General features: G+C 51.6%; 1 protein-coding gene across 2 annotated transcripts; it reads right to left on the reverse strand.

The window, feature by feature from the left end:
* Positions 1 to 112: 112 nt before the first annotated feature.
* Positions 113 to 9,755, reverse strand: PLA2G3 (phospholipase A2 group III). 2 transcript variants are annotated; one of them, XM_058690865.1, is made up of 7 exons: positions 5,001 to 9,755; positions 3,854 to 3,986; positions 3,471 to 3,605; positions 2,900 to 3,207; positions 2,066 to 2,195; positions 1,840 to 1,956; positions 113 to 1,190 (listed from the first exon to the last, which is right to left on the reverse strand). In XM_058690865.1, exons 1-7 carry the CDS (start codon positions 5,539 to 5,541, stop codon positions 986 to 988), a joined length of 1,569 nt encoding a protein of 522 aa, XP_058546848.1. In that variant the 5' UTR covers positions 5,542 to 9,755; the 3' UTR covers positions 113 to 985. The 2 variants fall into 2 exon arrangements, with proteins under 2 accessions (XP_058546848.1, XP_058546849.1); XM_058690866.1 differs by lacking the exon at positions 3,471 to 3,605.
* Positions 9,756 to 12,433: the final 2,678 nt, after the last annotated feature.

Below are 12,433 nucleotides of genomic sequence, written 5' to 3' on the forward strand. Positions count from 1 at the left end.
TCCTGACTCCTTCCTAACTTGTTAGCAGTCTGGGGGTCGGGGTAGTCAGAGGATCAGACTAAAGAGGAAGACGATGACAGATCTGACAATTACCAGGCACAAGCTGTATATATACATTACACATGCCATCTCTTTTACTCTGCACCACAACCCTGAGTTGTGGTATTGAGTTCAGTGCAATTCTTAGACCCCTTTCACAGATGGGCAAACTGAGGCCTCCAGGAGGTGAACCTCTCCAAATCAGACACCTAACCACAGTTTGGCTCTATGTTACAGGGAAGGAACATTTACAAGGTGCTAAGCACTGTCCATGTATTGGTTTACTTAATCCTCAACAATCCTATGAGGTAGGTCCTGATTACACCCTGCTTTTTCAGAGGAGGAAACTAAGGCTCAGAGTCAGGGAGGCCCCTTGCTCAAGGACACAGAGATTTGGGCCAGGGCTGGGCCAGGAAGGGCATGGCAGCTGTTAAGAGAAGGGATCCCCCAGGGAGAAGAGTTAGGAAGCCCTCTCTAGCCACCCTCCTCTTTCCTGGATTCAGACACAGGCACTTCTGTGATATCCCATCCTCTGACCTACTGCTTCAGGCCTCAGCAGATAGGTGCTGGGGTTCCTCTGAGCAGGGTCTTGAGACACGTATTAATTTTGCGACCTGAAGATACATGTACCTCTTACTAGTACCTCCTGAGGCTGCTGTAGTAGGTTACCCTTTCCCCATTCCCCAGAATGAGCCTCTTGAACACCACATCCAAGCACAGAGGGGTTGTATCACCAGCTCAAGATTGCTCAGCACAGCAGGAGACGTGGTCCAGCATTTCAGCCTTGCTCCCTCTTCCCCCCATCCAGCCTCCTGGCTGTCCACAAGGGCCTGTGCTATGCTTCAATCTAACACATGGAGAGTAGGCCAAGACCCCCAGGGACTAGCAGAGCCAGGAGCAAGGTCCAGTTTGGTGCCCAGGAGAGCTGGAACTGAGGTCAGTGGTTCTAGGATTTCTGCTGTCTGTCAGGTCTCCAGGCTGCCTGGGTCAGCTGCAGACACCGGTCATAGAATGACATGGGGGCTCTTGGGTGATTTGAAGGCCATACCTGCCCCTCATCTGTGTTCACACCCCAGAGCTGGAGTCGCCTCTGCTGAAGTCGCTGCAAGTGCCGAGCTGACACCTTGATGGCCCTAGGGTCTCTGAAACAGCTGTGAACGGAGAAAAGTGGGGCAGGTGGTCATGGCTGCCAAGGATCCCACCCTGCTCTGCAGACAGGGGGACCGAGGCCTAGAGAGGAGCAGGGCTGGCGCCAGGGAAGGGTGGGTTACATCTAGAAGGGGGCAGAATAAACCTGGGCTAGCACCCAGAGGCCCCAGTTCTGCTGCTAGCTGGCTGCAGAAACCCGGGCCAATCTGGACCTCGGTTTCCTCACCTGTGAAAAAGGAACGGTAACAAGCAGCTTTCTCTGGGAATCAGAATTGAAATGAGATTTTAGGTTAAAAGCAAGAGTTAAGCAAGTAAGCCTTTTACTGTGTGCCAGGCAGGCCTTGGGCTATATGTGTCACACACGCCATTTCCTTGGCTTCTACATCCATTTTACAAATAAGAAAATGGAGACAAGGAGAGGTGACTCAACTTGCAACATCACACAGGAAGTGAAAGAATCAACATCAACCCATATGAACCAACTGCAGAGCTGAACCTGGAGCACCAGGGAGTAGGGTATGATGAAAATGGAGCTCAGAGGTGCCCTAACCCCTTTCTCCATCCCCTTAGTCCTGGCACACATCCCCATCCCCACAGGCAACCCACCCCTTGGGAAAATGTCCCCTCCCTCCTGGCCTTGCCGTGACTTACCCTGTGCCCTCAGCACAGTCCAGTGGAGGGGTCAGCTTGAAACAGGTTGTGCCTAGCAGCTCCCAAAGTACGCTGGTGCCTGCAGGTGGGCTGTGGAGCCTCAGGAAGCGTGCCAGGCTGAGGGCAGAGGCCGGATTAAGCTAGGGTAGTGCCTGGCCACCCAGCAGCCCCCTCTTAGTGACTGGCAGCAGGTTGCCCACCCCCCAAGGGTCCAAGCAAGCCTCACCGGCGTGTGCAGTTGCAGTGGAAGAGGGGCTCATGAGCACTATTGAGCAGCTGGAACTTTGTTTCCTGAGGCCCGATCTGCTGCTCACATTGATCCAAGTGGCGGAAGCTGCGGCAGGCTCGGCGGACATCTGGGTTGGGGGAGCATGGTGATGAGGGTAGCCCAGTCCCCAGCAAAGCCCTCCAATGCCCACTGCCATTTAGGAGGAACATAGGCACATGCGCTCAAACACAGTGTCCTCGTGTCTCATGCCCTTCGTGCCCTCAGAGTGCCACACACATCACACACACATATCACACACACACACACACACACACACACACACACACACACAAACACACATGGCAGTGCCACCATAGGGGAAGCCCAGAAGAAGCCTATGGGCTTCCATAGGGGAAGCCCAGGGTGATCAGGAAAGGCTTTTTGGAGGCAGAGACTGCTAAACCGAGGCTAGGAGAAAAATTCAAGAGAGTGCTCCAGGCAGAAGGAACAGCATGAGCAAAGGCCCAGAGGTGGGAGAGAGCAACCAAATGAGGTTTGTGAGTTTCAGCTGGGAAGTAGAGTCTGCAGGACCAGCACCTGAAGGCCCCTGGGTGTTCGGACATCATCATCTGAAGTAAGAGGAGCCAGGTGGGGGCTCAGTGAGGAGTGATATGGTCAATTTTAAGGCTTATGAAAACCCCTCTGGCTGCAGCATGATTTTATGGGAGAGGTTGGGAGACCCCCAGGAGGAGTTTGGAACAGGAAGGGAAACAACACAGGGTCCTCGACCTTGTACAGAGGCAGGGACACCTTCCCACATCAGGAACCCCCAAAGTTAGGTTTGGAACTCACCCTGAGGTTTTAGGCCACTCCATGGCCCCTGGAGGCCTGGATGGGTGACCTCCAGCCAGGCTGTGGGGGTCATATCAGGCTGGGTGGAGGCCACAGGGGTCCGGAGGGCTGTGGTGTTGGTTTTGCTGGGGTGCTTAGACCCTTTCCATTGCGGTGGTCGCTTCTGAGGACGCTGCTTCTGTTGTGGCTTGCTAGGGACTGGGTTCTGAAGGCTGGGAGGCTGGGGGGTGGCTGGGGAGCTCCAGGAGGCATTATAGAGGGTCCTGGGCTGGAGGTGGGCAAGAGGTATGGAGCCATACCTTCTGCACCTGGAAGGTGGCAATTGGTAACTCATAATACCCCTCCCAGAAGCCCTAGGTTCCTCTCCATGGAGACCAAGTTTCTGCCAGTCCCATCCCTTGTCCCACTGGGTTGTATTGGGCACCCAGGGAAGGTCTGCATCCTGGCCCTGTCCTGAGGAGAAGACAGGGAGGATGAGGCATCATTCCTTGGAGGACAGACATACAGGCAGGCATCCCTCCCTGGGCTCCCTCTCTGGCTGGGAAGGAGATTGAAGGGGGCAGCTACATACCCTCCCCACCAGTACCACGCCACACACGCCTCCTGCTCCTCCAGCACGAAGCAGGGGACCTCCAGCACATTGAAGAAGGCCACACCCACGATGTCCGAGATGGAGTCCTGCTGGTTCTTCAGGCATTGCTGGAACCTGCCCCAGAGCTGGTACTCAGGTCCCTGGACCACAGAGAGCCACCTGGCTCCTCCTCCAGCCCACCCAGTCACTACCATCCAGGTGGTTTGGGATCCAAGAGTCTCTTCTTCTCCTAGGGTCAGCTTTCCCACCTGCATGGTAGGGTGTCTGACTAGCTGATTCTTTAGGATTCTTTGGAATCTCAGTCTCTGCACCCAGGAACTACTCCACCCGTAAGTCCCCAACCCTCTCTGCCCACTGCCAACCTGGCATCACAGTCACAGTGGGAGATGGTGTGGAATCGGTAGTTTCTGATACCATAGCTGTACTGGAAGGGCGAGATGTTCTGTGGGCATCGGTCATGTTCCCGGCAGCAGAGATCAGGGCCTTGGAAGATCCCTGCAGGAAGCAGGGGCAGGGGCACCAGCTCAGCAGGGTCCTGGGCACCACACACTGGCTATGCCCATCCAGTGCAAGAAGCAGGGACCTTATTCTCACCCCAGCCCTGACACAGATGCCCTGGGCGGCCTCAGACCACTGTCTGTGGGACACTCAGTTTCAAAGCTTGAAGAGAGCACCCACGCGCAGCCTCTACTGGGCAGCTCCAAGTGCCGGGCAGCCCACCCAGGAGCCCTTGTCCAGGAAAGGGACTTACTCAGGGACTGAAGTCTGCCTCCAGAGCTCCCAAGCTCACACCACAAATAAAACTCAGAAGTTATGAATGTGTGTGGAATGGAATGGCAAACAGGCAGGGTGCAACCTTTCTCATTGGCACGATGAAGCATTGTCAGGATGCCAATCTGCTCCAACTCAGGTGCCAAAGCCTGCCCCCAGCCTGGCATGCATGCACAAAGACAGCTGTACTGACAGTGCAAAAAAGTCATCCATGTTTGTTTGTCAGTAAAAAGCAATAGTGCCTTTTACTGAGCATTTCCCAAGTGCCTGGCACTTCCTACACCCAAGCTCACAGCAGCCCTGTGAGGGAAATGTCACTTTCATGGTTCAGGTGAGAAAACCAAGGTTCAGAGAGGGGAAGTGACCTGTTCAGCTTGAATTTGCTAACCCAGGCCTTTGGGTCTCAGTGTCCATTCCACTGGGCACCTTGTCCTCATAAAGCCTCCTCTTAGGTGATGGTGTTTTGGCTTGGCCAACCTGGGACCCATCCCAGTCCACCCCCTCCCTGGGATGGTGATTAATGAGGACTCCAAGGTTTGACTAGGACGTTTCCCATCTATGACCTAATTCAAGCAACCCATGATGAGACTTATGGTCACCCCATTTTACAGATGAGGACATTGAAGTTTACAGTGGTTAAGTCATTCTCCCAAGGACACACAGTCTGGAAGAATGGGGGCCAGGGCAAAAGCCTACACTTCCCTCCCCTACCCCCTGGTCCACATCCCCATCACTCACCCAACTCTGTGGAGTTTCCGGCAGAATCCCCGACTCCACACCACAGCGTGCCAGGCATAGTCCAGCCTCTCTTCAACCGCTGGTGTCCTATGCTGCTGGGTGCTCCTCTGTGTCCTTCTGCTTGCTCTTCCCTGACCCCTGCTGCTCGCTTCTCCCTAGCCCCTGCTGGACCCTCTTCAGTCCCTCGGCAGGCTCCCCACTGACTCTGAAGTGTGGCCAGGGCTCTCTGCAGCTCAGGTCCAGGGGTGTGGATGAAGGTGCCCCGGGTGATCTCACCAGCACAGAGAGCACTAAAGGCTGCAGTGAGCTCTGGCTCGTCTTGCTGGCTACAAGATTGCAGCCTCCCGTGCTCATCCCAGTGGGTGTGGACCAGGGCCAGTCCCTGGGCATTCTTGCCCAGAAAGCTCAGGGTCCCCAAGGGGCTGCCGGGGATGGGCCTGGCCAAGTGGCAGGAGGTGCTGTCCCAGAGGAGGGCAGAGGAGCTCCCCACAGCCACTCCCAGGAAGCTCAGCATCCCTAACAGCACTACCAGAATCCCCATTCTGTCCTGGCCCAGCCCAGTCAGACAAAGCCCCCACAACACCTACCCCTGGCAGCCCACGAGGCAGCAGCTTTAAGCAGCTGAGCGGAAGCGGTGCCCTGCAGACCCTGCGGCAGGGCCAATGAATGGAGCTTTGGGAGGAGTAGGAAGGAGGCTGGAGTGTGGGGTGATCTCTGGCTTGTAACTGAATCCACCGGCTGGGCAGGCCGCTGATTGGCCAAGGAGTGTACTTGCCAAGGCCCACGCCCCCATTCACCATGCCTTTCTCATCCAGTCACCTGCTGCCAGCCCCGCCTGGATGGGGACTGTGGGAGCCAAAGCCTTGGGCCCTGGGGCAGGGGGCCAGGAGGGGATCCCTTTATTCCTAGGGAGGGAAGAGGGTTCAGGGGCTCAGAGGAAGCTCCCAGAACTCATCCTTAGACCCCCACCCCAGTAGTGGTTGCCACACCCACCTCCATGAAGTTGGCAGAGGGCCATGGCCTCTACCAGAGTTGGGTGAAAGAGGTGAGGGCAGGGCTTGGGCCCTGTAGCCACCCCCACCCTGGGAGCTCCTGAGGTTTCTGGTAAAGGGAGCATCCATCTCCTGGCCACCTGGAGTGTGCCCTCCCACCATCACCCAGTGTTGGTTCTAAGAAAGCCTCTTGGCATAATCAAGGAACAGCACCCCAGGGCTCTCTATTTCCTGGGACTCAAAGGCAGAGGCCTGGCCAAGCAGCAACCCTCTTGATCTGATGGTGGAAACATAGCCAGAGCAGAACTTGAGAGCAACATGGGGCGGAGCTATGCTCCAGACTTAAAGGGACTACGGCCCCCACAGGAGTAGAGGGCTGGGCAGGGGTCTCAGTCTGCAACCATCTCCATCCTTGGACTGTAGCCACCAGTGGGACACAGTAGCATCATGTGCTCCCCAAGAGGAGTGGCCTCTCCACTAGGGAGAGTTTACAGCCAGCACGTGTTCCTGTGTCCCAAAGCTAACGTATCATTCGCCTTCCAATCATCCAGGGAAGTTGGGGTGCTTACACCCATAATGCAGATGAAGAAACTGAGGATCGTTGAGGGTGAGGAAACCTCAGGGGACAGGATCTAGCTAGGGAGGGGTTAGAGGCTGGCAGTATAGTTCTTGGAAAGCTTTACTGGGAGATCAGAGCTGGTAGGGACAGTGATTGTCATTCTTCCCATCAGCCTACTGCTCCTCCAACATTCCTCCCAATCTCCATCCAAGTCTCTTCCAGGAGGGTGAGCCCCAGTGAGGCAGAGCCACGGGCAGAGCTGGGGGAGATGCTCACTGTGCATAGCAGGTAGAAGGGGGGCTTTAGGGTGTGCAGGCCCACCTCTATACTCAGAACCAGCCTGGGCTTGTGGTTCAGGAGGTCATGGCTGGGGACAATGAAGAGGGAGAGAGGGTGGGAGTAGCCCAGAGCCAAACTCCTTCTCTTCAGAGGTTGAGAAAAGGGATGTGGAATAGAGTGTGGTGGTGGGAAGGGTAGGGAGACCTGGGGTTCCTAAAGGTAGGAACACCACTGAAAAAAGGTGGGTCCCTCTGGGAAGAATTCTAATGTTTTGAAACCATTGTTCTGGTAATTTTCCCTAACTGGAGGAATAGCCACCCACCTCTGCCCACCTTTTCCATATTACAGAGCTCATTACCCACGGTGGCTGGGAGGTCCCATGGCAGGAACCCAACTTTCAAGGTCAAACAGACCTATCTGGGGTATTGACACTGTGTGACCTCAGGCTTTGAAGTCTTAACTTCTCTGAGCCTCAGTCTCCTTATCTGTATGATGGGTCTTATCACAGTAGTCAGTTCACAGGATGTTGGGTAAAACTCTCCACCCAGGGACTGGCATCCAGGATACTGTCAGTAAAGTCTCAGGACATCCCTGGGCAGGAAGCAAATTGACCAGGAGAAAGCAAGTCTCCAGATTTTCAGGCCTCAGCATCCATCAAAGTTAGTTCCAACTAGGCCATGACCTGGTTTTGTGACTTCAGGCTTGTCCCTCTCCCTCTCTAGGCCTCAATTTCCTCCTCTGTACAGCGAAGAGCATGATGGCAGTGACCTTTGAGGTCTTTTTTAGTCTGGGCCCCAAAAGAAGGCAGGCTGGGGCCTGCCCAGGCCTCAAGGGAAGGTGTCACTGGGTTTTCCCTTCAGATTCCACCCAGTGGCCACGTCAGTCAACCTACAGGACAAGCTTTGGAGCCCTGCCTCCCATTGGGTGCCCCTCAAAAGCCTTACCACAGAGGATGGCAGGAGCCAAACCAGCAGGACAGGATAGGCCAGGCCCTGCAGACAAAAGGGGAGCTGAGGCTTTCTTCTGGATCCCCACCTGTCTGGAGTGCGGCAGGGTTCAGAGTGAGTGAGGGGCAGGGGTCTGTGGGGTCTGATCATTTATCGCTCTTTCTGTCCATCGGTCCCCATTGCTCTGTCACCTTTGGCTTCTCTCTCATCCTTCTCTCCCTTGGTCTCTTTCCCTCTCTGGCCCTGATTCTCCTCATTTCTTTCTCTCTCCTGTATCTCTCCCTCTCTCCATCTTTCTCTGACTCTAACACTCCATCTCATTTTCTCCCTCCATTTCTTTTTCTTTCCTCTGTCTGTGTGGCTTTTCACTGCCCCTCCCCCTGTGTTATTGTCTCTGCTTCTCTCCCTCCCTCTCTCTCTATCTCATTTCTTGTGCCCTTGTGTCTCTGAGGATCCCTGTCCTCTCCCCTGGCTCTCTTTCCCTCTTTTTCCTGTTTCTCTCTTAATTTTTATCTCTCTATTTTCCTTTTTGTTTCTTGGGGTCTTCTGGTTTTTCTCCTCCCTTCCTGTTCTCTTTCTCACTCATTCCCTCATTATGTCTCATGGTTTCCTCACTTATGTGTGTGTCTGTGTGTCTGTGTCTGTTTCTCTCCCCTCATTCTTCTCTCTTCCTTCCTTCTCTGTTTGTTCTCCCCCTCCACACCCTCACCCCAGGCCCAGGACCCAGGGTACCCAACCTTTTCCCAGCCATGGTCTCATCTGATGCCCAAAACCCCTGCCCCTCCCTAGGGAAACAGGCAGGGTAGGGCTTCTCATCCCACTATTGAGATGGATGGAGAGTCTCCAAAAGGGAAGTAACTTGCCAGGAGTCACACAGTAGATTTGGGAAAAGCCAGGTCAGACTTTCCTTGGGCTGTGGGGAGGATTTCCCGTGATCCTGGGAGACTCTTGGCTCCCCTACCACCTCCCCATCTCAGGGACTTCCTCCCCACTGCCTGGAGCCCTTGGAGCTTGCCTTTTCTACCCCACCAGGAGGGCTCTCTGCAGCTCTCTGTGCCAGGAGAATGGTGTGGGCAGTACCTAGCTCCAGAACATTCTGCATTCATTCAAAAACAAATAGTTACTGAGTGTCCACTACTGCCAGGCACAGGGGGAGGCCCTGAACAGAAAGAGGAGGGAAGGGGGACAGAGCATGCTCAAGTAGGGAGATGGAGAAGAACTCATCCCCTGAGGGGACAGGGTCTGGCAGCCCAGGGGAGCCAGGGCCTGAGTGTCACTTGGGTCCTCTAGGAAGCCACCACTAAGATGGAGCTAGAAGTGCAAGAGACTTATTGGAGGAAGTGCCTGTGAAAGATAAAGGGGGGAGGGAAGAAGCAGGATTGGGCAGGGAAAGCCTTCAGACTGTGTTGCAAGTTTGACATCTATGGGGAGAGAGTAGAAGGGATGGAGAACTGGGTAAGGGCATCACACTGAGGTGCCACTCTGAGCAAACATCAGCCAGCCAACAGGGAGCTCTGATGCAAAAATTGCCCTATGGAAGAGCCCTGGCTGGGCAGAAATAGGCAGGCCCTAGTGCCTGGCTGTGCCCAGTCATTGGTTGGGGGCTGTCCAGGAGGACAGTGACATCCACTCCAATGCTGCTACAGATGCTGATGCTGCCACAGCTGGGAATTTATCTACCCATTTGGCTGAGGCAGCCCCCACTACAGACCAAAAGAGGAAACTCAATGGGCAGATGGAGTCTAAAATCTGGGAGGAAGCCCAGAAGGCAGTCTTCTCTGTGGTACAGGACCATCCCTCATAAGATTTCCAGGTAGGAGTTCAGCCCCAAGGATACCTGGTATAAACTAAGCCTAGTCCTAGGTCTGAGGGAATAAATAATGAGACACACTGTATTTAAAACTAGACATCTCAATATGTAGAAAAAACACATTAGATTCAATTCAGCAACTTATTAAACTAGAGTAGAAAAGGGAGAGAGAGAGAAGAGAGAGAGAGAGAGAGAGAGAGAGAGAGAGAGAGATGGGGAGTCAGAGGGACCATGGAAACTATTCTAATTGAACAACATTAGAAGCTGTGGTGGTTTAAAGATGGGCACAAATTCTCTGATACCCCTCCCTTAAAGTGGTGTAGACTACTTCCTCTCCCCTTCAGTGTGAACTGTACTTAGTCACATGTTTCTAATATATAAAATGTGGTGGACCTGATGTAACTTCGGAGACTAAGTCATAGAAGGCATTTTACCTCCCTTCTTGCTCTTTCTCTTGTATCACTTGCTCTGGGGAAGCCAGTTGACGTGTCATGAGGACACTCAAGCAACCCTATGAAAAGGCCTATGTGGTGAGTAACTGAGGGCTCCTGTCAACAGCCATGCAAGTGAACCACTTGGAAGCAGACCCTTAAGGCCCAGTCAAGCCTTCAGATGAATACTGCACCACCTGGCCTCCCCTATACCCACCGCCTTTGGTAATAGCTTTATTGAGATATGATTCACATACTATACAATTCACCCATTTTAAGTATACAACTTAATGGTTTTAAGTATATCTAAAGTTGTGCAACCATCACCACGACCTAATTCCATAACATTTTCATCATTCTAAAAAGAAATCCTATAACCAGTAACAGTCATTCTGCCTTCATCCCTTCCCCTAAGTAGCCACTAATCTACTTCATGTACATCTCATATAAATGGACTCATAAAATATATGGTCTTTTGTGACTAGCTTCTTTCACTTAGCATAATGTTTTCAAGGTTCATCTGTGTTGTAGCATATATTAGAACTTCATTCCTCTTTAAGAGTGGATAATATTTCATTGATAGATATACCACATTTTGTTTATCCATTCATTAGCTGACGGACCCTTGGATCGTTTCCACTTTTTGGTTATTATGAATAATGCTTTCACAAACATTCGTGTAAACATTTTTGTGTGAACATATGTTATAATTTCTCTTGGGCACATACCTAGGAGTAGAATTACTGGGTTATGTGGTAACTCTATCTTTAACCATTTGTTTGATTGTTTTATTTTTTTAAGTTTATTTATTTATTTTGAGAGAGAGAGAGAGAGAGCGGGGGGGGGGGGCGGGCAGAGAGAGGAGAGAGAGAGAATCCCAAACAGGCTCCACACTGTCAGCACAAAGCTCAATGTGGGGCTCAAACCCACAAACCATGAGATCATGACCAAGCTGAAATCAAGAGTCAGATGCTTAACTGACTGAGCCACCCAGGCACCCCTTTGTTTATTTGTTTAAAGTTTATTTATTTTGAGAGACAGAGAGAGAGAGAGAGAGTGAGAGTGTGTGCATGTGTGAGAGAGCATGGGAGGGGCAGAGAGAGAGGGAGAGAGAGAGAGAGACGGAGAGAGAGAATCCCAAGCAGGCTCTGTGCTGTCAGCATGCAGCCCAATGCAGGGCTTGATCTCACAAACTGTGAGATCATGACCTGAGCCAAAATCAAGAGTCAGGCACTGAACCAACTAAGCCACTCAGGTGACTTTATCTTTAGCCATTTGAAGAACTGCCAGACTGTTTCCAAAGTGGCGGCACCATTGGACATTCTCACCAGCAGTGTTTGAGAATTTTGATTTCTCCACATCTTTGTCAATATTTGTTATTATCTATCTTATGTCCATCCTGGTGGGCATCTCATTATAGGTTTTGTTTGCATTTTCCTAACAGCTGTTCATCTTTTCATGCTTACTGGTCATTTGCATATTTTCTTTGAAGAGATCTGGCAGATATCTTCACTGTAACCTTGTGAGAACCTGATCCAGAACCACTCAAATAAGCTACTCTCTAATTCCCAATTTCAGAAATTATGTGAGATGATAAATGTTTGTTGTTTTGAGATACTTATTACAAAGCAATACACAACTAACAGAGAAGGATTCAGGTATATGTCATGGGTGCCTACTATTAATGCTATTGGAAGTCCCCGCCAATGTAATAACATAAGAAAAAGAAACACAAATTGTCAAGTTTGAAATGGAAGAAACACAACTGTCATTGTTTGTAGAGTGATTTAGCCACCTAGAAACTGCAGATGTATCCAATTCCTCGGGTAGGGAAAGCAGTGTAATGGAATAGAAGAAGCCCAGGACAGACCCAGATTTGAGTCCTATCTTCTCCCTTACTTTCTGTGGGATATTAGGCAAGTCCTTTTGCCTCTTTGTGCCTCATTGGTAAAATGGAGATGAGAATAGTACCTATACCATGAGGATTAATATAAGTGTATATAAGGTACTTCAGTGGCTGACATACAGCAGGCTTTGATAAGTAGAAGGGGATTTGAAGGTAGGAGCCAGGCAGGATCGCAGTGTGACTAATTTAATGCCCAGTTCCCCAGGCTGCAGAATGTGGCATCCTTCCATTCTCCCAACTGACTCCAGCCTGCTGGTAGGGTCCTAAGAGGTTCAGTAGATCCTTATCTGGATTCAACCTCTGGCTCCACTTCCTTTCACTGGGCATCTTAGGGCAACTTCCTTGTCTTGGCTGAATCCCCATGATGTAATCTATTGACTGATACGCTCATGCCTACCTCTTTTTTTTTTTTTTTTTTTTTTTTTTTAACTTCCCAGGGACTATGGTAAGGATCAGAGAATGGAAAAGGAGCTTACTGAGGGGAAAACCTCACATTAGGCCATGAATAG

This window comes from Neofelis nebulosa, chromosome 11 (genome assembly GCF_028018385.1).
Source record: "Neofelis nebulosa isolate mNeoNeb1 chromosome 11, mNeoNeb1.pri, whole genome shotgun sequence".
Taxonomy (NCBI): domain Eukaryota; kingdom Metazoa; phylum Chordata; class Mammalia; order Carnivora; family Felidae; genus Neofelis; species Neofelis nebulosa.

Coding starts and splice junctions, on each gene's coding strand:
- PLA2G3 (XM_058690865.1), bottom strand. CDS start 5,541: ATGGGGATTCTGGTAGTGCTGTTAGGGATGCTGAGCTTCCTGGGAGTG. Junction 3,208..3,470: donor GCGTGGTACTGGTGGGGAGG/GTATGTAGCTGC, acceptor GCCACCTTCCAG/GTGCAGAAGGTATGGCTCCA. Junction 2,196..2,899: donor GAGTGGCCTAAAACCTCAGG/GTGAGTTCCAAA, acceptor CCCCCAACCCAG/ATGTCCGCCGAGCCTGCCGC.